Source organism: Stegostoma tigrinum, chromosome 19, assembly GCF_030684315.1.
Source record: "Stegostoma tigrinum isolate sSteTig4 chromosome 19, sSteTig4.hap1, whole genome shotgun sequence".
Classification (NCBI taxonomy): domain Eukaryota; kingdom Metazoa; phylum Chordata; class Chondrichthyes; order Orectolobiformes; family Stegostomatidae; genus Stegostoma; species Stegostoma tigrinum.
Window position 1 is genome coordinate 32,959,156 of NC_081372.1, and position 24,949 is coordinate 32,984,104.

The window sequence follows — 24,949 nt, forward strand, 5'->3', positions numbered from 1 at the left end:
GGACTATCAATAGCAAAATTGTATTCATAAGAAGTCTGTAAGCTCATGGCCTGACATATCCCCCATGATAGCTTTATTGTGAAGCTGGGGGATAATGCTGAGTTCAAAGTAGAGTGCAGTAGCAGTACCAGGCATACCTAAAAATTGGGAGTCAACCTGGTGAAACTGAGTGAAAATAGGACTACTTGCAAGCATGCAGTCGACAGCCGTGACTTGTACTGGACAATGAACCAACTAATGGAAGGAAAAAGCTCCATAGGTGTCTGCATCCTCAATAATGGAGGAGACCAGCACTTCCACGAAATAGACAAAGCTGAAGCATTGGCATCCAAGAAGAACTGCTGACTGAAGGAAGCAGAGATGGATCATCAGGAGATCACTGGTATCGCATATGCCAGTCATCGGCCAATTCAATTCACTCCATGTGATTTTAAGAAACTACTGAAGACAATGAATACTACAAAATCTGCAGGCACTGAAAACATTTTGGCAGTAGTATTGAAGTTGTAGAACTAGCCACTTACCAAGCTATTCTAGTATAGCTACAATGCTGGCATCTATACCCACCAATATGGAAAATTTCCCAATTTTGTTGAGTCCACAAATTGAACAATTCTTAGCATGCTAATTATGGCCCATCAGTCATTCTCACTCATCAGTGAAGTGATGGAAGATGTCATCGATAATGCTTTCAAGAAGCACATGTTCAGTGATAACTACTCAATGACACTCAGTTGGGGTTCTGTCACGGCTCCTTAGCTCCTGATTACATTGTAGCCTTGGTTCAAGTGTGGACACAAGCTGAATTCCAGAGGTGAGGTGAGAGTAACTGTGTTTTTGATATCATTTGACCAAGTGTGACAAGGAGGCTAAACAAAACTGAAGACAGTGAGAAATTGGTTGGAATTATACCTAGCCCAAGAATAGACATTTGTGGTTATAAAGTCATAGAGTCATACAGCATACAAGCTGACTCTTCAGTCCAACTCATCTGCGCCAACCAGACGGCCCAATCTGATCTAGTCACATTTGCCAGCATTTGGTCCATAACCCGCTAAACTCTTTCTATTCATATACCCATCACCCAGATGCCTTCTAAGTCTTATGTTTGTATCTGCCTCCACCGCTTCCTGTGGCAGCTTGTTCCAGGCACATCCTGCCTTCGATGTGAAAAAGTTGCTCCTAAGGTCTTTTTAAAATCTTGCCCCTTTCACCTTAAATCTATGTCCTGTAGTTTTGGACTCCCCCACCCCACCCCACTAGGGAAAAAAAGCTTGCCTATTCACCCTATCCATGCCTCTCATCATTTTAGAAACCCCTATTTAGAAACCTCAACCTCCAGTGTTCCAGGAGAAAAAGCTCCAGCCTATTCAGCCTCAGACTCTCCAACACCAGCAGTGTCCTAGTTGTTGGAGTTCAGCCGTTTAGTCTTGAGCCATCACTGCAGGAGATTATTATTCTATTATCAGTTGTTGTAAAAACCGATGTGGTTCACTAATGCTCTTGAGGGAAGGAAGTTTGCCATCCTTGCCTGGTCTGGCCTACGTGTGACAGCAAACCCTCAGTAATATGCTTGACATGTAACCACCCTTTAAAATGACTGAACAAGCCATTCAGTTTCAGGGTAATTAGGGATGGGCAACAAATACTGACCTTGTCAGTGATGCACACATCCTTGAAAACATTTTTAAAAACATCTTGGTTTGTGCACATTTTATGTACTTGTTTGCACTATTTTCATAGTTTCTAACCATGCACCCATTAAAAATCAGGAAATGTTGGATTTATAACTGTTTGACATAGACTAAATATTACTCCTTGGATCTTCAAATACTGCAAGAATAAATCATCGTACTTTTGAATTTAGTGGGCTATAAGTGCAAAACTGAAAGGAGTATGTACCTGTTCCCTATAATTTTATGGCTAGACTGCTTACCAGGATTGTTAATATTTTTGACTGCATGTAGTCTTGCTTCGCCGTCGAAGATGATATTTTAAAATTAAAATGTTTTTGAATTATCTCTTTGGGACTGTACTTGGATGTAATTTGTAACTTCACAAGTCTGCTAGAGTAGATTAAATGCACTTCACAAAGAAAAAAAATTGAACATGCTGTTTTAGTTGTAACAGTATTGATAATGAAAACCTGAAGCAGCAAGCTGTTTTTCTCGCACTTGTACACACTTGTACAATTAAGTTATCAGCTATTTACGAAACATGGGGCTCTTGAGATTTTTTGAGTTACTTTCTTACAGGAGTTTTTTTTTATTTTCAGGGGTTCTTTTTTAATCCTCATTAATTTAGCTGTGGTAGTCGAGAAGTGACAATGCCTTCTGTATTTGTGTTCACATATGTAATACTTCTACTTTCTCAGAGTAGAAGTAGAAGAATTCATCAAGATCCTCAATAATTATCAATCCTACATTAACTTAAAGCTACACCACACAAGGAAAACATTATTTTTTAGATACTGCAGTGTTTGAATTGACAGAACCTAGTCTAGGCCCGAAATGTCAGCTTTTGTGCTCCTGAGATGCTGCTTGGCCTGCTGTGTTCATCCAACTCCACACTTTGTTACCTTGGATTCTCCAGCATCTGCAGTTCCTATTATCTCTGGTAAGTTAGCAACAAATGTTTTTATTTCCCAAAATAACTGACACTTCTGCTATACGCAAAAGGCCATCATCCAAAGTACACTTTCCGTCGGCTGCCATGAATACTTGCTGCTGAGGTCATGGTGAATGCATTTCTGTCATGTATGCATAAAGCTCAAAAATTTTACCCAGTCAGAAACTCTTTGTTTACAGCGTCTCAGATGAAAATTAAACAACTGATTTCCTTGCAATAGAACCCACTACATTTTCCATACATAATAGCTCCTGAACATATGCAGCCTTGACCTAGATGTTCTACTTTGAGTTGAAAACCATTCATTACCTTTATAATTTAAAGTTTTCCTGGTCGTTTCTTGAAGTTAACAAAGATTTCCTTTTGGTGATGCCTTTTAAAGCAATTCTTTGCGTTTAGCAGCCATGTTGTCCTACACCCTTGCAGCTTCTTCCTGTTACCCTTATCCCCACTACCTGGCTGAGCAGAGCAAGTCCCTGATAGGCTCCCTTTGAAGTTAGAGAGCCACCTATCTGCCTCAACTAACTGCTAATGGCTTTCCCAGAGCCTCCTGAACTTTGCTCCACAGCAGTAGGCCCCAATCCACCCTGGCTGCCTTGCTCATTTACCTTGTCTTTCTTACCCTCCTGATTGCTCCTCCACTCACAGATTGTTTCTGTGCTATGTTGAGCCTATTAGTGACCAATGGAAGATAAAACCTGTCGTGGTTGTAGCACCTCCAGAACTTCCAATTCCCTGGCCCCCAACACCTCATTTTCACCATGGACGCCCAGTCCCTATACACCTGTATTCCGCATGCAGATAGCCTCAAGGCCCTCCGCCTTTCCCTCTCCCACAGGCCACCACCGACACCCTCATCCGCCTAGCCGAACTCGTCCTCACCCTCAACAACTACTCTTTCGCTTCCTCCCACGTCCTATAGACAAAGGGGGTGGCCCTGGGTACCCGCATGGGCCGAAGCTATGCCTGCCTCTTTGTAGGTTACGTAAAACAGTCCCTCTTGCGCACCTACACTGGCCCCAAACCCCACCTCTTCCTCCGTTACATTGATGACTGTATCGGTGCTGCCTCTTGCTCCCAAGAGGAGCTCAAACAGTTCATCCACTTCACCAACACGTTCCACCCCAACCTCAAGTTCACCTGGGCCATCTCCAACACATCTCTCACCTTCCTGGACCTCTCAATCTCCATCTCAGGTAACCAGCTAGAAACTGATGTTCATTTCAAGCCCACCGACTCCCACAGCTACCGAGAATACACCTCCTCCCACCCACCCTCCTGCAAAAATTCCATCCCCTATTCCCAATTCCTCCGCCTCCGCCGCATCTGCTCCCAGGATGAGACATTCCACTCCCACACATCCCAGATGTCCACGTTCTTCAAGGACCGCAACTGTCCCCCCGCAGTGGTCAAGAACACCCTTGACCGCGTGTCCCGGATTTCCTGCAACACATCCCTCACACCCTGCCCCCGCTACAGCCGCCTTAAGAGGATCCCCTTCGTTCTCACATACCACCTCACCAACCTCCGGATACAACGCAGCATCCTCCGATACTTCCGCCATCTACAATCCGATCCCACCCAAGACATTTTTCCTTCCCCACCCTTTTCTGCCTTCCGGGGAGACCACTCTCTCCATGACTGCCTTGTCTGCTCCACACTCCCCCCCCCCCCCCCCCCAACCCCACCACACCCGGCACCTTCCCCTGCAACCGCAGGAAGAGCTACACTTGCCCCCACACCTCCTCCCTCACCCCCATCCCAGGCCCCCAGATGACTTTCCATATTAAGCAGATGTTCACTTGCACATCTGCCAATGTGGTATACCGCATCCACTGTACCCGGTGTGGCTCTCTCTACATTGGGGAAACCAAACGGAGGCTTGGGGACCGCTTTGCAGAACACCTCCGCTCGGTTCGCAACAAACAACTGCACCTCCCAGTCGCGAACCATTTTAACTCCCCCTCCCATTCCTTAGACGACATGTCCATCATGGGCCTCCTGCAGTGCCACAATGATGCCACCCAAAGGTAGCAGAAACAGCAACTCGTATTCCGCTTGGGAACCCTGCAGCCCAATAGCATCAATGTGGACTTCACAAGCTTCAAAATCTCCCTTTCCCCCACTGCATCCCAAAACCAGCCCAGCTCATCCCCTCCCCCCACTGCATCCTAAAACCAGCCCAGCTTGTCCCCGCCTCCCTAACCTGTTCTTGCTCTCACCTATGCCCTCCTCCCACCTCCAAGCTGCACCTCCATTTCCTACGTACTAACCTCATCCCGCCTCCTTGACCTGTCCGTCCTCCTTGGACTGACCTATTCCCCCCCCTACCTCCTCACCCACACTCTCCTCTCCACCTATCTTCTTTTCTCTCCATCTTCGGCCCACCTCCCCCTCTCTCCCCATCCCCCTCTCTGATGAAGGGTCTAGGCCCGAAATGTCAGCTTTTGTGCTCCTGAGATGCTGCTTGGCCTGCTGCGTTCATCCAGCTTCACACTTTGTTATCGTGGTTGAAGCTCCCCTCTGATTCTGTCAATTTGAAATATAAGATCAACTTTTCTCTACCTGATTGCTCCTGCCACTAAGTAATTCAAGGATTTTTGAGGATTTTCAGGGGACAGTTTGCTTGCCCATGAATTTTGAGTGATGAAGTTCACTTCGTAATGGAATTACAGACTCATCTGTCTCTGAGCAGTGTGCCATTGCGTAGGAAACAATAATGAAACTCAATTCAGTTTAGTTGCTCTATCATGCAATGGGGCGTCACGGTGGCTCAGTGTTTAGCACTGCAGCCTCACAGCGCCAGGGACCCGGGTTCGATTCCAGTCTCGGGTAACTGTCTGTGTAGAGTTTGCACGTTCTCTCTGTGTCTGCGTAGGTTTCCTCCGGGTGCTCCGGTTTCCTCCCACAGTGCAAAGATGTGCAGGCTAGGTGGATCACCCATGCTAAATTGCCCATAGTGTTCAGGGGTGTGTGGGTTATAGGGGGATGGGTGTGGGTAGGATGCTCCAAGGGGTGGTGTGGACTTGTTGGGCCGAAGGGCCTGTTTCCACACTGTAGGGAATCTAATCTAATCTAATCTAATCTAATCCCCAAAACACTGTGTATTTCACATGGTCTGCAAGACTTATTAGTTTGTGTAGAAAAAGAATACTTGTAATGTAATAAATTGTCAGGCCACCTGGGAGATGTCAGCAGAAATACAACGCGATATTAGATCAATCCACATTGAATTTGTTTCTAAAATTTTTTTGAGTGCTTCTTTTTTCCTTGACAGTAAGATAATCTTCCTAAAATTGTTCTGGAATACTGTAGATTTGAAATTTTGAATGCATTAAATTAAGACCATTTATTCTAGACTCATGATGGGGCACTCGGTATAGGATTACCACATTTCTTACGCCAAGATTTAGCCTCTTTAGCTGCTTTTTGAGTGGATAAATTTTTGAAATTGTATTCTTGTCCACAAGAAAACGCTTCACCTTGGAAAACTCTGATATTCATGCTTTTGGTGTGTTTCAGATATGCTGCCTTTTTTAAATGGGGGAGAATGGGAAAGGTTTACTTTTGTTGAATATGCATGACTGCTTATCAAGAAGCTGCTTATGTTTGTGAATTTAAGCAGTTCTTTACTAAACAGTGTTAATTAGTTTAATTGATTTTCACACCCATAGGTGCACATGGCCAGGATTTTGAGGTCAGCAGCAAAGTGCGATGTTTACCTCAGATTTCCTAGAAAGCTGGCCACAAAGATCTACTGTTCTCTGAGGCATTGTTTTCCTTTTTAGTTCAAATCTGAAGCCGAGTCTGCCAGTGAACAGGCAGCAATGCAGATTCCGTTTGAGATATTCACACATAGCAAGTCCGGAAATCGTAATGCACTTTTTAAAAAATTAATTTATATAGTGAAGTCTTCAGATAGTGAAATAAATTATTTGCATTAAGTTGGAAGCTTAGATGGAAGCATCTGAAGAAAAATATAAAATAATGGAGAAATTTGACATACAGCATATATAAAATTGGCTTCTCAGGGGTAATCAACAGTGTATTTAGCAGCAGTCATTAAGTTAGTAATCCATTTAAATATTCAGTTACATTCCACTAAAAATAAAATAGGTTTTCTGAGGATTTTCTGCAGCGAAACTAACAACATATGTGTTGGAGTTTTTGGCATTGCCATTGATTTGATTTCCATGACTGCGGGCTGTTGGCCTGGAGAGAATTGTAACTCCTGTTCAGAGCATACTCTCCTGTTGTATAGAACAGTTTAACACTAGCCTAGACACTTGCATGCCTGAACGTGCATGATGGTTAATTGTAATAAATGTCCGTTGTATTCAGTGTTACAGTAATGAAGCCCAATTTCTTACAATATGGGAGATAGCAAGCATTGCCATAATGGGTAAAATACTCTCCTGGAGGCCAACTCTCATGACTGCCTTCAGGCAACTCACTTAAACAGCACAACTATGTAGTAAGGCATGAATATAGGGGGTCTTGATTCACAAATATCTGACTTGCGAATGGTTGCACTTATGGATGCGATCCCATACAGGGGCTTTAAAGATCTGACATACAAATATTTTCTGGACTCAAAAATGGCTGTTTTGCATTGTCCAACATTGCATTCAGACGTGGGTTCCAGAATGGAATCAGATCACAACCTGGGTACAGTCTTCACATATTGACTTTAAATTAGTACTAATCTTTTCACCAAATGAGGTCAATTAATGTTGAGGCCAAGGTGTGTTGTGTTGAGTTAACTTTTGAGTAAAGAAGATATTGTGCTTATATCCAGTTAATCTTCCTGTTACACTTTAGGCTTCTTCTGTTAACAAAAATAAAATCTGAATTTGATTCCAAGGGTGGAATTTTCTTCTGGCTGGAGGTGGTGAGGGGAAATAATTAGGCAAGTGTGCCTTAGACAATACCTGTCCCCTTGCCAGTGCTGGGTCAGCAGGCCAATGGGGATTTTCTAGACATGCCAGCAAATAAGGCCTCTAACTGGCCTTTTATGGGCCTTAACTCACCAAAAGGACCTGGGGAGGCAATGGCCTCGTGATATTGTCACTGCACTTTAATCTAGAGACCCGGGTTTGAATCTAAGAATCTAATGATAACCGTGAATCCATTGTCAATTGTCAGAAAAACCCATCTGGCTCAGTAATCTCCTTCAGGGAAGGGAACTGCCATCTATCTGGTCTGGCCTACATGTGACTCCAGACCCACAGCAATGCGGTTGACTCTCAACTGCCCTCTGGGCATTTATGGATGGACAATAAATGCTGCCAAGCCAGCGACGCCCTCCTCCTGTCAATGAATAAAGAAAAAAGAACTGGAAGACCAGTCTTCAGTGGGAAAAGTGGCTGATTGCACGTTTGGGTAACAAGGCCAACCTGTGGTAACAAAGTGTGAAGCTGGATGAACACAGCAGGCCAAGCAGCATCTCAGGAGCCCAAAAGCTGACGTTTCAGGCCTAGACCCTTCATCAGAGCCCGAAACATCCGTTTTTGTGCTGCTAAGATGCTGCTTGGCTTGCTGTGCTCATCCAGCTTCACACTTTGCTTTCTTGGATTCTCCAGTATCTGCAGTTCCCATTATTGCTGAAGGCCAACCTGTGGGATGGGTTGTGTGATGGAGGAGTGGGGGGCATTCCTCAACCTGCAGGCAATTAGAGGAATTGCTGGGGCTTGAGGGGTGGCCTCTGAAAGTCACACCCCTTTCCCTTGTCTCTGACACCCCTAACACCCAGCACTCCCTGCCAACCCCATACAGCCAAAAGAAAATGATCCATGTTCTATGCACAGGATCCCCTGAGGAGTAGGCCTTGACCAATGGCCTTTGGCTTATGAGCCAGGGTGCCACTATCAAAGCCTATGACAAACCAAGGATATCATAAATCAGATCTTAATAAGTTGGCATATAGTACGATATGCTTTTTAAGTGAAAAGGTGGCAGAATGGTTGACCTTGCAGATGCTTTAAATCTAGTCACAATTCAGTCAGGAAACAAACTAGCATGTTAGTTTTGTACCACCTCAGTTTCTCTAAAGCTTGTTGCTCTATCTTGTTGAAGTCACTATTTTTGAACAGGTAAGTCATTTCTCAAGGAAAGAAATCATTTAAGTACAGAGGGAAATTTTTCACTACTACAGCTACAATCTCTCCATTTAATAAGTAGCTCTTTAATCTAATTGTAGATGATTGGACTGGTTTTTAACCTCCATGTATGCGGACAATTAGGATTTTTTTTTTCCTTCATCAACTTCTAGAGCAATTTTATTATTTCAAGTCAGGGAATGACTTGCTACAGTATGTCCCAATATTTTAATTGGCTTACCTACTTGATTTGAAGCATAAGAAAATACCTTTCTGAAATATCAGTAGATGTAGGAGCAGAAGCAGGCCGTTTGGCCCATTGAGTCTACATTGTCATTCCATCAGATTATGGATAATCTGTAATGCTCAATTCTACTTTCCTGCCTTTCTCCCCCACAACGGCTGATTTGTTACTTGTTAAAAATCTGTCAATTTCAATCTTGAATATTCTTAGCCCAGCCCCTAAATGGAAAATCAGTCTCCCAGCATCTGCCCTGTCATGTCCCTAAAAATCTGCATGCTTCAATAAGCGCTCTTTTGTATTCCAGTAACCACAATCCCAAACTACTTGACCTCTCCACAGAAGACAATCCATCTATTCTTACCTCCAAATACAAGTATTTCTTTCCTTTGCTAAAGGGACCAAAACTGTTCACAGTATTCCAGTTATGGTCTAACTCGTGCATTGTACAGTTTTCGCAAGACGTCCCAATTTTAATACTTTTCCTCAGAAATAACGGCCAACATTCTATTTGCCTTCTCTATTACCTGCCGAACTTGGATGCTCGCGTTTTGTGATTCATTGACAAGAAATTCCAAATCTCTTTGTGCTGCAGCTTTCTGCAGTCCTCTTATATTTAAATAACCTTCAGCTCTGTTATCTTTCTGTCTAAGTGCAGAACCTCGTATTTTCTAACATTACATTCCATCTGCCAAGTTTTTGCCCATTTGCTGAACCTATCCCTATGTTGAGACTTTATACAACTCGCACCACTTCTCACCTATTTTTGTGTCAGTTGCCAATATGACTATAGTACCTTCACTTTTTCGTCCAATTCATTAGTATATGCCATAAATTATTGTGGGGTCAGCATTAATCCCTGTGGCATGGGATTTTTTTTTGTGACAAAGTGTGAAGAACCTCCCAGTAGTCTGCTACTACTAACCAATATTCAAAAAAATATATTTTTCTTGCCTCTACATAGTTATCCCTCTCTTCGTAATACATTCTAAAGAAACATGAAGCCTTCATGCTGCTGCTACAATTTAAGTACCTTCTTGCGTTCCTGATGCTTCCTTTTCTGAGCATCCTTCAAACGTTCTTACTGTTGCAAATTGGAGTATTCTGTTTAAATTCCAGCCATTGGCTTTGGCATGTCCAGTCTAAATACGACAGGAGCATGATATTTTCCTTATATCATTTTTGGTTCTACTTACAGTGTTTCAAATCTCGATAAATTACCCTTCTCTGTCCTAAGATGCTGCTTGGCCTGCAGTGTTCATCCAGCTCCACACTTTGTTTTCTCTGTTACTTTCTTTGGTTTGATTTAAATACTTGCCTCCAGCATGTCTGTGAACTGTGAAGTTCTCTTCCATGAATCATAGAACATAGAACATTACAGCGCAGTACAGGCCTTTCAGCCCTCGATGTTCCGCCGACCTGTGAAACCAATCTGAAGCCCATCTAAGCTACAATATTCCATTATCATCCATATGTGAAAGCTTAGTCTTTCTCAGCCTTTTAAAAATCTGCAGTTTTCTAACCAATCATCTCGGGACTGGATGTTTGACAGTTTAAGCCTTACACCAAGGCACCCTATCTTTCTCTGAACTTGCCTGCATTACTTTCTTGGAGAAAAGCTGTATTTTGTTTGAACCTCTCCTAAAAAAAATCCACATTTTATGCTATGGGTTTTCTAAGCTAAGTATTGTAGTGATTGGAACCAGGTGGATCTTGTTGACTATGAGATATTGGGTTTGGGGTTGTTAATCTGGGTCAGTCAGGAAGCCCTGGTTGACCAATATAACCAGGGAATTTAGAATCTTCTCAGTCCAGGGGACTGACTCCGAGCTGGCTGGCCACAGCCAGTGCATTGTGCACAAGTAAAGAAAGGGTGACTTGGTGACTGGATACCGGCCTCTCTGCAGTTACTTCAATGATTAACCCTTGACCATTCAAAATGGTATTCTATGAGGCCCACCTGGTTGTTTCATTACAATCATTACACTCGCCCCTATATCATGCTTGCAACAATGATACAATGAACTAACTGAATAGGACATTATGCAATAAGTTGGAGCTGTTTCACATTGGATCACAGCTTCACCTTTTGTACAGCAGTGATTTGACCTTGGTCTTGTATTAATTTCATATACCAATACCATAGCTAATAATATGAATGTGTACACATGTATGATGCTTATGGAACTTTCTATTATGGTTTGGTGGGGAACAATGTGGATTGTGTAATACAAAAGGAAGCCATTTGGCTTGTCGTACCTGTGAAGGTGCAATTACTGTGAAAAGGTGGTGGCTGTGTGAATGAAATTCATTTATCCCTTACCATATCTGAATTGCTACAATCCAGCTGCGTTTCTTCCTAAAGAATCCTATTTTACCATATAAACCAGAATATGTTGTTCTCCCATGGTGCGTTCTTTAATACTATTGTCATCTTCGTGTTTGTTTATAGAAAGACCGATTTTGTGTCTATCAAGAATATTGTAGCAATCATGAAAAAGCCTTGAGACTTTTAATGGAATTGAACAAAATACCTGAAGTGCGGGCAATGCTTTTGGTAAGCTGTATTGCCTCTCCTAGAATTTGCATAATCATGTATTTATTTCAGTGTTATTTGTGTAATTGGTTCATGTTGGACTGACTAATACAATTATCCTTCCTCAGTTGTAGACTACTGTAAATGTTGATATAAGCCCTACGCATTCAGGAAATCTTGTTTCGTTAATTGAAAATATTTCCGATGTTGATTTTAATGGTCGTCTAAAAACTATTCAAAAATGTTATGTAATTTTTGTAGTATTCTAATTGCAAAACCTAAGATTCAATAGTTATTCATTAAGTTTACATCGACATCTTTAGGAGAGCAATGAATATATTGATAACTCCTCCGGACATGAGTTTGAATTTGATTTTGATAATTTAAGTAAAGTTTTGAAGCAGGAATGTTCGAAAATGCCAAATTTCTATTTTGGATGTAATATTTGAGTCAAAATCCACTAGTCACTTGGGCAGTCATATGTTCCAGATATCTGTGCATGTAAAATTGTTTTAGTGAGTTAACAGGCCCACTTTGTTTTTAGAACTGCATGGTTCTGGGAGGAATGAAGACCACAGATATACCACTGGAAGGCTATTTGTTAACCCCAATACAGAGAATCTGCAAATATCCTTTACTACTTAAGGTAAGCAATTGAAATAAATAATATTAATAAATTGTGAACCTTTTGTGTGATTTCTGACAGAAATTAATATAATATGGTGCCAAGTCTTGAAGAGATTGATTGATTGATTCCAATTTAATCTGGCTGAATTTCCCCAAGAAAATTTAATCTAAAATTTGAATATTATTGTTGTGAAATGTTTCAAATCATTATTTAATTTTTTTTGGAGTTTCAGTTGGCAGGAAGAAGTTGAAGACAATTTCTTGCTTATAGCTGATTTGTTAGTTCATGAATGTACAAAGAACAAAGAACAAAGAAACCTACAGCATAGGAACAGGCCCTTCGGCCCTCCAAGCCTGCGCCGATCTGATCCTCTGTCTAACCTGTCATCTATTTTCTAATGGTCTGTGTCCATTTGCTCCCTGCCCATCCATGTACCTGTCCAAATATATCTTAAAAGACACTAACGTGTCTGCGTCTACCACCTCCGCTGGCAACGCATTCCAGACACCCACCACCCTCTGTGTAAAGAACTTTACACGCATATCTCCCTTAAACTTTCCTCCTCTCACTTTGAACTCATGACCCCTAGTAATTGAGTCCCTCACTCTGGGAAAATGTAATGTATGAACAAAACATTTAGAAAAGATTTTCTATTATAGTAATTATTTTAGTTAGAGTAATTCAATTCCATTGCTGACATAGAGCGGTTGAAATTTTTTTGACTGACGTGCCAGTTGAGTTGAGTATTTTTGGACAGTTTTTCACAGTGAGACCTAGCAAGATTTCCTACTATATCTGACAAAGTTGTTCGCACAAACCTACCCCAATGGCATCTCTCTCTCTCTCTCTCTCTCTCTCTCTCTCTCTCTCTCTCTCTCTCTCTCTCTCTCTCTCTCTCTCTCTCTATCTCTCTCTCTCACTCCACCATCCTCCCCCACCATTCCCATTACAACTTACCACTTAGCAGATATCATCAAAAGACCGGTATCATTTGAATCAGTACCATATTTAAAAGGCTTCTGTGCACCCGGATAAAATTGGCAATTTACTGTTGACCTTCACCAACAACATAATGGCATAGTAATCACGAAGCCATGCTGCTCACAGCATAGCTCTCACTCCCTCATGCATACTGCCCCATTCTCTCATCCTTGTTGTGGTGTAACAAGGTTGATGTTAGTAAAGGAGATGTACTAGGAATTTTGAGGAGCTTGAAGATGGAGAAGTCCTCCAGACCTGATGGGACTTATCCAAGGATTCTATGGGAAGCGAGGGAAGAAATCGCAGGTCCTTTGGCAATGATCTTTTCGTCCTCACTGTCCACTGGTATAGTGCCGGAAGATTGGAGAGGGGCAAACATCATTCCCTTCTTCAAAAAAGGGAATAGGGAAAATCCCGGAAATTGCAGGCCAGTTAGTCTTACGTCAGTGGTGGGCAAATTATTGGAAAGGGCTCTGAGAGATAGGATTTATGATCACTTGGAAAGGCACAGTTTGATTCGTGATAGCCAGCATGAATTTGTGAGGGGTAGATCATGCCTCTGAGACCTTACTGAATTCTTTGAAGAGGTGACCAAACATGTGGATGAAGATAGATCAGTGGACTTGGTGTACATGGATTTAAGAAAGGTCTTTGATAAGGCTCCCCATCGTAGACTCATGCAGAAAGTAAGGAGGCATGGGATAGGGGGAAATGTGGCAGACTGGATTCAGAATTGGCTGACCCTTAGAAGACAAAGGGTCGTAGTGGATGGAAAATATTTAAGATGGTGCTCAGTTACGAGTGATGTATCACATGGATCCGTTCTGGGTCCTCTCCTATTTGTGATCTTTGTAAATGAAGGAGTGGAAGGGTGGATTAGTAAGTTTGTGGATGATACGAAGGTGGGTCGAGTTGTGGATAGTGTGGATGGCTGTTCTAGGTTACAAAGGGACATTGATTGATTGGATGCAGATCTGGGCTGAGAAGTGGCAGATGGATTTAAACCCTGAAAAGTGTGAGGTGATTCATTTTGAAAGGACAAACTTGGAAGCAGAATTGAGGGTTAATGGAAAGATTGTTGGCAGTGTGGAGGAGCAGAGGGATCTTGGGAACTGTGGACTTGAACCCCAAGATCCCTCTGTAGGACGGCTGTAAAAATGATCAGAGGTATAGATAGAGTGGACAGCCAGAGACTTTTTCCTAGGATGGAGGTAGCTATTACGAGGGGGCATAGTTTTAAAGTGAGTGGAGGTAGATATAGGGGAGACGTCAGAGGTAGGTTCTTTAGTCAGAGAGTGGTGGGGGCGTGGAATCCGTTGCTGGAGAGGGGAGTGGAGTCGGCCTCATTTGGGGCATTTAAACGGCTATTAGATAGGCATATGGATGATAGTATAAGGTAGGGGTGGAGGTTAGTTGGATCTTAGGATTAGGGTAAAGGTTCAGCACAACATTATGGACTGAAGGGCCTGTACTGTGTTGTACTGTTCTTTATTCTATGTTCTATGTTGTTCTATGTAAACCATTGGGTGCAGTTTGTCTTCAGCTACATCCTGTTGAAAAACCTTCTCTAAATCACTACCTCTGTTCCCCCTGTGCCCACTGCCCTTTTGTTCACAGGTAGCAAAAACAAACACAAAAGAAATGAGTAGAGGTTTCGGTTCACCCCGACAATGCAAACGTAATGCTGCATGTTGTCCAACAACTGCTCTGAAGTTCAACAGGTTCTGCTGCACCCACCCCACTTTGGCTGGAGTTGGGTATAAATCCGTGCGCTGTCTGGATTATAGCACTTGATGCAACTGAGCTCTGTCAAGCATTAGGAGAGCTTCCTACTCCCAATGTCATCATGTTACTGATCAGAAGACTACTCCCATTTTGCCAGTTCCTCAGCATCTGTCATTGCCTGATCCAGTTGTGCAGAACATAGCGTGCAGGATGATGCAGCAGACCCTTTCCAAACTAAACTGGAGGACTGGTCCAAACAGTGGAGTTGCATCTTCAATAGCCCTGGCATCTGCTCCACCAGCGTCCTGGTTGCAACATGTACCCCTACCTGGCTGAGTGTCCGGCATGTTTAGCCAAAAGGGAATGCCTGCTGCACTCTGATCCCCTTCCCATCCTAAACTCATATCATTTGACTTGTCATTGCAATTATTAGAGTCCCCCTACCTCTGCACTGCTGTCCTTGTCCCCACATCTACACAAGCCACTGCTACACCCCCACCTCCCACACCAGCTTTGGCTCCCAGACCCCTCTTATCAATAATTCCCCCCCACTCCCCGACAATGCCCCAATAGATCCCCTTTACACCCTCCTCAATGCGCAGGTCTCTAGGACTGTATTCACCCAGACACCTGACCGACTTTGAACAGCCCCTAGGTGACTGACCAGCCACCAATCACTGTCTTTGCAGCACCCCAGCTGCTTATGAAAGCCGTACGTTGTTCACAGCCTAGACTGTAGTCACATGTATCCCTTGGCCTTGTCTAGCCCAAGGGGATAATCGACTCTGGCTGAGCTGCTGGATCTATGCCCATGACTGTGGGTAGCAGGACCCTTTGACTGGGAATAGCCCACCATTTTCTGGACTGAAGATGAGATCTACACCCACTGTCTGACATGGCCATTTGGTTGAATAAGCATCCAGTGTACTTACCATAAAGGCAGCTGACACAGGCTGTACGTGTTACATTGATGTCTTGGTGTGCTGTACAGCAAGATGTGTCTCTTGCCAAACCCGACAGATCCCTACTGACAAACAACCAGACTACGTATCTGCACAAAAGAACATGTCAACACAGCAATGCTGGTAGCCTTTTTGGCTCTGGCTGATGTGCGAATGCTCTAACAGGCACGGTATGTTAAAACAAGTTAGGATACTGAAAGCCTGCAGGTAGGTATTAAGCGAGAAATAGAGCAAACCATGAGTTGCAACCGAGTCCAATTCCTGTGCTGAGTGCCTGTGCACAATGCGCACGATGTCTCTGCTGTAGCCTTTCAATGTTGGTTGCTGGGATGTGCGGCATTTCAGAACTGTGCTTCCGAAGCACCCTGTGCAAGTACATTGGAGAGGTGCCATGAGGATCCTGTGGGAATCAAGCCCCAAGATGCTGTTTGGTGGAGGCTGTTCACAGTCAGTGGTGAACTGAATTCACCAGGTTACTCACTCTGACTTACATGCCGAGAATTCTTGATTCCAAATTTATTTGATGCATTTGGTAAGATGGAAGTTGAATTGTCAGTGATATGAGCTGTGCCATTAAAAAAGTATTTAACAAGTAATAATCCCCTTAATTAGCAACTCACTGCCACGTTGAGAGAAACTCCCCTCAGCACTTGGGAAACGCAGCGAGTTGTTCCTGATGTCAAGGTAGACCTCGCTGGAATTCTTACCCAATTCTCCCATGAATCTTGCCGTAGCCCATATCATTCAGGTCAGATATAATTCTGCCCAGTGAGTTTAAGATTTAATGGTAGTTTCACAAAATGCATCACACCCAAGATTCTGAAAAATGTATTTGTTGGTCTATCTGAACATTTTTTGTAGAAAGTTGACACTAGACATAGTTTTCAAGCAAAACAGCGTTCGAAGACATGCATAATTGTAGAAATTATCTTGTTTTACCTTCAGGTATCACATAATTACTGATCCATGGTTTTTTTTGGTACGAGGAAAGGCAAAATGTTGCCTTTGAACTGCTTCAGTCCTGTGGAAAAACATTCCCTTTAAACTTGTAAAATAGTTTGTTCCCTAACTAATTCTGATCATGTAAGGCTGTAAGTTCGTATCTGTGCTGAATAGCTCATGTAAATCATTATGCATCAAATACTTGGGAAGGGTCCAGTGACTACATTCTGAGTTCAAGGTAAAACCTGAGTTTAGTGCTTCTGTTGTATTACATCAGATCCTAAGTGTTTTCTTGCCAATAATGATAGCTTTTCACCACAGTAGAACAATTGATTTCTCCCTGTGGTTGAAACCATTTGATGAATGATGTACAGTAGCTGATGTTTAGAAATGTTAATAGATGAATTTTCACTATGGAGAATGAAGTGTTATTTTGGAGTGTTAGTGCACTTAAGGCAGTGTACAGTGATTGGATGTCTTGCCTTGTTGGACTTCCAGAAAAGATCAATTCGGTACACAAGCTTGAAGTCTTATTCATTAGTGAGTTTGTATGACTGATGTAAGGATTTAAGTAATGTGCACTATTTTTGCTCGTGTTGAGTTGAGGGACTTCCTTTAATATTGAGCTGTGTTGAGAGCATGTGTTTATACTGTTGACACTTTTGTCTTTGATTTAATTTGGTGTTGCAACCCCTAGCAAAGAAGTTAACGCCAGGCAAATCTAATTCCCTTGTTTGCACTTCAGATCACAGATTAGTGTTGAAAATTGATGAAAATGTTCCCTCTTTCATGTTGCCTTTTTGTGTGTACTTGAACCATGTTTATTCAAAATGACAGGAATGGCAGTGATAAACTGGCCCAGTCAGAGTGTTCCTTACAAATAACAGACTGATTGGATTTTGGTAACCTTGAATACTTTTGGTTTCAAATTTGACTTCCAAGCAGCTTAATGTTTTTGGTTCCTTTACTCATTGCAGCGTGATTCATGTGATATGTTGAGCATTATATACTGTAGATCTGATAGTAAGGAGCCAAATGTTTTCTGTGGTGTTTTAGGTGGCAACTGGTGAATGAATTCATTGAAAGCGTACAATAAAGAATCATGAAAAAACAGGTTTAATCGTTTTGAAGAAAGACTGCTGAAAAATCAGATTGCCCTCTCTTATTATCCGAGGACAAGAGGACATAATCTCAGAATAAAGGGTTGGACACTTAAGTCAGAGATGAGAGGGAATTTCATCACTCAGAGGGTAGTGAAACTATGGAATTCTATCCTGCATGGGACTGTTGAGACTGGCTTGTTAGTGCATTCAAGGCTGAAATAGATTTTTAGTTAGTAAGGGAATCATCAATATAGGGCAAAGGCAGGAGAGTGGAGTTATCAGATCATCTACTATCTCATTGAATAGCTGATTCTGCTTCTGCACTTTAAGGTCTTGTGTTCATAAATGTTTATCTTTAGGCTTTGCATAGAACCCCTAGAGTGTGGAAATATGCCATTCAGCCCAACAAGTTCACACCGACACTCCGAAGAACATTCCACTCAGATTCACCCTGTACCATAGCCCTGAAACCCTGCATTTCCCACGGCTAATCCACCTAACCTAGATATGTCTGAACACTATGGGCAATTTAGCATGGCCAATCCACCTAACCTGCACAACTTTGGACTGTGGGAGGAAATCGGAGCACCCAGAGGAAACCCACGCAGATACAGGGAGCTGGAACGCTGATGTTTTGGGCCTAGACCATGCTTCTGAAATGTCAGCTTTCCTGCTCCTCTGATGCTGCTTGGCCTGCTGTGTTCATCAAGCCCTACACCCTGTTATCTCAGAGTCTCCAGCGTCTGCTGTTCCTACTATCTCAGATACAGGGAGAATGTGTAAATTCCACACAGACAGTCAGCCGAAGGTGGAATTGAATTTGGGTGCCTGGCGCTGTGAGGCAGCAGTGCTAACTGCTGAGCCACCATGCTGCTCCAATTGCATCCACGCTTGAACCTCGATGTACTTGATGGATCCTGAACTACTTATTTTTTTAACCCGCCTTCTTTCGTTGGTCAAACTTAAAAACTATTTCCCTTGGGAATATAGGCCTCACTGTGTTTTGTGTAGAATGCACCTGAAATAGGGTTAGCATAACACAAATGATTCTCCGATAATGGTCAATTGAAAAACAAGAACATAAATCATTGTTCCTTTTTGAGGCTTAAACTTTCTCGTTGAGCAGAAGCAGAACAACATATTTAAGTGCAAATATTTGAGGTTTGACTCTGTTTTATTAAACATAACAACATTGTTTAGGGAACTGAAGTCCAATGTGCACATAGGATTTTTGAAGTAAGCAGAAGAGACAGATGATTTGTATTAATCTGAAGGAGTTTGCGTTTGCTGGCCACTTAGACCAAAATATTCCGGTGCATCAGCAATTGAGGTCCAATATGTTAAACTGAATGTTTTATTTTACAAGTATTTATACATTCCATTGTGTACAGTCAGAAATTTCTAGATGCAATGTATATTTAAAAAAAAGCAAAAAGGGAGGGTTTGTTGGTGCTGCAGGTTTGTAGACTTTGGTGCACTTTACATCTTTAGACTTATTATTAGTGGCATTGCACAGACGTAATAACTTCTGGAGTTCTTATTTTGCAGTTGAATTTGGTAATCCACATTGCACTTATGCCGGATTTCATGACATAGAGTCACCAATTATTACGTGGCACTTACTTTATTTAATTTCCAACTGCATTTCCCAAAACAAGGCAGTGCAGGAACAGCACTTGCGTATTTCATCACTGAAACAATTTTCAAGTCTACAGATCTTGAAATACTTTAATAGCAAATTCTGTTGGCAGTTCTTAAACAGAAATTTCTGTAGAATATTAGCATATTTGTCGGTATCTGTGGAGAAAAAGCAGAGTCAATGTTTTGGGTCCAGTGACCATTCGTCAGGATTCTTTGACTGGCCCTACAGAATGATAGATTACCTAACTTTTTGACAGACCAGAGAATGTTCCTGCATCAAAACGGTTTGCAACTTGGTGGTGTTTCTGAGGAGAGGCAGAACTGTTACAAGTCTCCCTCAAACCTTGAGCTATCCCCACCTGAAACATTGTAAATTTGATTCCTTACATAGTATTGTTTTCTTACTATTGTCTTTGATGCAGCTCATGAGAAACTTCCATGTGCCAATGCTGTTGTTAATCCACTAATTTAACCTCATGATCCGAGATCAAACTGAACGAACTCACCGACCTATTTGCACTCTGTTGGGAACAAGGTGAGGTGCCAGCTGATCTACGTGACTCTGTGATAGTCTCCCTGTATAAGAACAAGGGTGAGAAATCGCACTGTACGAACTACACAGATGTCACTCTGCTGTCTATGGCCGGGAAGATTCTCTCCAGAATCCTCTTGGACAGACTGATCCCCACCATTGCGGAGGACAACCTGACAGAAAGTCAATGTGGTTTTAGAACGAACAGAGGCACATCCGACATGATCTTCGCACTACGCCAACTTCAGGAGAAATGCCGTGAGCAGAACGTTGGACTGTTCGTGGCATTCATTGACCTCACCAAAGCCTTCGATACTGTCAGCTGCGACGGCCTATGGAAAATCCTGGGGAAGCTCGGATGCCCTCCTAAGTTCTTAACCATCCTACAGCAACTTCATGAAGCTCAGAGTGGCAAGGTGAAATACAACGGTGACCTATCACACCAGTTCCCCATCAGCAATGGCGTGAAGCAGGGCTGCATCTTGCCACCAACGCTTTTCGCCAAGTTCTTTAACATGATGCTGCAGGAAGCGAAGGAGGGCATCACGAACAGCATCTACGTTTGCTTCCGCCCGGACGGCAATATCTTCAATCTGCACCGCTTCTTCGCTCGCACGAAGACAACACGGGAGGCCATCATGGAGCTGCTGTATGCGGATGACTGCGCCATACTCACACACACAGAAGATGCGCTACAGACTACAGTGACAGACTTCTCCGAAGCTGCAAAGGCTTTCAGGCTAATGATTAGTCTGAAGAAGATGGAGATCCTGTACCACAAGCCACCATGCAGCACATATAACCCACCTCGAATCTCGATTGACGGCCACCCCCTCAACACGGTCGAATGCTTCACGTACCTGGGAAACATAATCTCCAATGATGCTACAGTCACAGGAGACGTCGACAATCGCCTTGCGAAAGCAAGTAGCGCCTTCAGGCGACTGTGGAAGCATGAATGGGGAAACCACTCGATAAGCATGTCGACGAAAATCCAAGTTTACAAGGCCGCGATCATCACCACGCTGTTCTATGGGTCCGAGGCCTGGGTTCTGTATTGGAAACAGATGCGGCTGCTGGAACGATTCCACCAACGTTGCCTGCGCTCTATATTGGGCATCACCTGGCAGGACCACGTCTCTAACAACGAAGTGCTGAAAAAGGCAGGGCTCCCCAGTATCGAAGCGGCCCTTCTCCTGAAGTGACTTCGATGGTCGGGTCACGTATCGCGGATGGACAACACCAGAATACCCAAGACAGTGTTCTTCAGGGAACTCTGCGACGGCAAAAGAAACCACAGTGCCCTGCGCAAGTGCTACAAGGACCAACTGAAGCAACAGCTGTCTCAGGCTGGCATCGCCTCAATGGCAAAAGCTGGCCTCTGACAGGGACGCATGGCGGAAGAAAACTACGACGGCGACGGAGCAGTTCGAATGTTCGAGGAGAGCAACTGCAGAAGACAGACAGAAACGCAGGAAGGAGCCCTCATCTCAAGCCCCGCTGTCTGGAGCATTCCCCTGTCCGCACTGCCCCAGGATCTGCAGGTCCAGGATAGGACTCTACAGCCATCAACGGCTGTGCCCAAAATCGTTGACGAATCTCTTCCCAACTGATCTTCGCAAGCAAAGAATCTGCCATCATCAATTTAGCCTGATGATCCAAGATCAAACTATTCCCTGGATATAACATGAAAAATGTATTTGGGGCAGTGTTTTTAATGCGGGAGGGCCATTTTAGTAGCACTTTAAATTTACTTTCTCTTTCACTTGTATGTTATTACTGCCTGTGGTGATCTCAAGAGCAATTTCAGCAGGGTTGTAGAATCATGCAAGTTCTTTTGGGATAACCTGTTGCTGCTTGAAAGTAGCTGTGCTCCCAGCCCTCTGTCAGACTTGCATGCAATCCACTGTTCCAGCCTGTCCCAAGTGTTGTTGTTACCATTTCGTAAAGAATGACCTGAGCTTCATGTAATATTGACCTGTACTTCAGCTGAGTATTATTTTTGAAAATGTTCTTTTGCAGAAAGCATCTTGCAATGCAGAATGTAATAAAATATACTCTATCATTTACATGTTTTGTGTCCAAAATATGATTATGTAAAAGCTTCCAATGTTTAGATTCCCTGAAATTTTCACAAACAAGCTTCCCTGCCCACCCTTCTTTGTTTCCTTTCCTCCTTCACCCCACTGTTTTGGTGGAAGTTGTGACTTTGTCAGGCCCTCTCAAATTCGGGATGCATGCTTGGCCTGTTGACCATAGACATAACTGCAGTACATTCACAAGCTCTGTTAGTATTTTGGAAGCAATAGATTTTCTTTCCTTTCTGGCTACTGATGAGTACTTGAAGATAAAATTTTGTGCCTGAAACCTGTCCTGCAAATATTTTATGAAACATGCAGATGCTTCACTGACCAAATAGAGAGAAATATTGTTACGTTGTTAGTCCTCCTTAGAACACTTGTTTTGTAATATAATGTGGACATTATTGTGTATGCGTCAATATTTTCTAACTGAAGGAAAAATCCACTTTTAGCAGATAAGTCCATGGGTGAAGTAGTGTTGGAGGCATTAATAATTTTTGAAGCTGGGGCTGTGGGAAAAATAAAGCAACGTTAAGTTTGCAATGACATATCTGTGAGGTCGTAAGGGGAAATGGCTAAATCTAAGGCTACATGAAGATGATTACGTGCAATTCTGGCCACTGTACCAACTGTAACAGGCTATTGAGTAATGGAGAAAACGGCATCAAAGTGGGAAAGTATCTACAACAGGTGAAGCCCAGACCTGGACAATAAAATGTGAGGCTGGATGAACACAGCAGGCCCAGCAGCATCTCAGGAGCACAAAAGCTGACGTTTCGGGCCTACACCCTTCATCAGAGATCCTGCTGTGTTCATCCAGCCTCACATTTTATTGTCTTGGATTCTCCAGCATCTGCAGTTCCCATTATCACTCAAGCCCAGACCTGGAGTTGTCTTGTCCTTCAACCAGTTGCCTATCGGTACAAGATCACCAACTAGATCTTGGAAATGTATTAAACTATTGCATTTCATATTTCACATTTGCTCATGTAAGCCCGAGGGAATGGATCGTTGAATTGAATGGAGAGAAGCATTTACTTCTCAAGACATTCCTTTTAAGAAAGAAACTCCTTGATCAATGCCATAGAACTTGTGAAGTGTAATTTTAATTTCAAGAAAAAATATTTAGAAGGTATTTATCACGTGTACTGGACAGGTAGTATTGACAGTTGAATCCAGTTTTAAGTACAATGTTTCAAGTACTTTGGTTTCTGAGGTGACAGTGAAGTTTGAGTTTCAGTTCTCCATTTCTTGCAGGAGTTGCTAAAACGGACACCCAAAAGGCACAGTGATAACTCAGCAGTGGAAAAAGCTTTGCAAGCAATGAAAGCCGTGTGCACTAATATTAATGAAACCAAGAGGCAAATGGAGAAACTGGAAGCTTTGGAACATTTACAGTCATCGATTGAAGGATGGGAGGTATGATTAAAAAGACTGGTGAAATGGCAAGCATTTATTACTTATTTTGTTTGAAATTTTTGAAGCCATTCTTCTAATTTAATGGAAGAAGTATATTTTTAATTCTGAACCTATCAAAAGAAACAATTTCCTGGTGCAGTTGACTACTTTATCCCCTATTAGATATGATTCTTCACAGTGCATTCATTTAAAATTCTAAACTAGTTTGACACAAGTTTCTTTCTTTCATGACTCTTTCTGGTGGAAATCTTGTAAATTCAACTCGTGCTGTTTCACTGAAAAAATACCAGACTTCATATTACCTTAATGTAAAACCTTGTATGGGATATATTCATATACCTCTCTTGCCAATTAAAACTTTGTTGGGCAAAATGACATTGTTCTAGGTGTATACTACTATGGACCCTGACATTAACACCGTCCATCCTAGATACAGCATTGCACGATGACCAAATGAGTCTTATTAATCTTAATTTTTATTTTAAATGCTGTGATGTAATATTTGTCATTTCTATATGTGATTCAATCCAAATGCAATCTTTATTCTGCTTTGAATATCTCTTGTTACAGAGGTGAAGACTATTGCTGTTGCAGCGAGTTTGTTGCATTAGCAGCAGCTGCAAAGATTATGTAATTTTCTGATTGAAAGAAGTGCCACTTCTGTGGTCTTGATTGAATGCTGAACAGCAAAATGTTCTGCCAAACATTTTGAGGCAAACCAGACTTGTTTAGTGCTTTATTCTATCATGTTAGTATGAGAATATGATTCTTTTAGGTTTGTTCATGTCCATAAACATAGATTTTTATTTGCCACCCTCATGCCCTAAAAATGCCATGCTGCATTGTCGCATAGTTGAGGTGGTGGACTGAATGCTCTTGTCTCCTCTTCTACCACCTTGAATAATTTAACGACTGTTCTAATGTAAAAATCAAGACATGTTAAGTCCATGTTTTTAAAAAGAAACAGTAGAACAGCTTAAAAAAAAGAAAAATTCTGAAAATCAGGATGCCCTAGTTTTCATCAACCAAAGATTAAATTGCATGTGCAACAACTTGAGTTTATGTCATGTCTTTAAGATGATAAGATGTTCCAATTTGGAAATTAGAAGCTAATTTTAGAATTCAGAACCTGTTTTTCAGATCCCTCCACGGGATGGCCTTCATAAATAGCAGAAGCATTAACACATCAGCACTGATAGCAAGTTGATAAGAAATTAGATAAATGACCAAAAGCTCAGTCAAAGTGGTAACTTCTGAGGAAGGGGTCACCCGACCTGAAACATTAACTCTGATTTCTGTCTGCAGATGCTGCCAGATCTGCTAAGTTTGTCCAGCAATTTCTATTTTTGTCTTTGATTTACAGCATCCACAGTCTTTTCAGTTTTTATTTGGTAAACTTCAAGAACTGTCTTAAAACAATTTTAAATTGGTT

General features: G+C 42.3%; 1 protein-coding gene across 3 annotated transcripts in view; it reads left to right on the plus strand.

Moving 5' to 3' along the window:
* The window catches only part of prex1 (phosphatidylinositol-3,4,5-trisphosphate-dependent Rac exchange factor 1), a 288,042-nt gene that overhangs the window by 143,565 nt on the left and 119,528 nt on the right, over nucleotides 1-24,949 (plus strand). For all 3 annotated transcript variants that reach the window (XM_059652808.1, XM_048549909.2, XM_048549911.2), the window contains 3 exons: nucleotides 11,420-11,524; nucleotides 12,048-12,149; nucleotides 23,356-23,517. In XM_059652808.1, coding sequence (XP_059508791.1) covers nucleotides 11,420-11,524; nucleotides 12,048-12,149; nucleotides 23,356-23,517 — 369 coding nt within the window. The remainder of the gene's footprint in view (nucleotides 1-11,419; nucleotides 11,525-12,047; nucleotides 12,150-23,355; nucleotides 23,518-24,949) is intronic.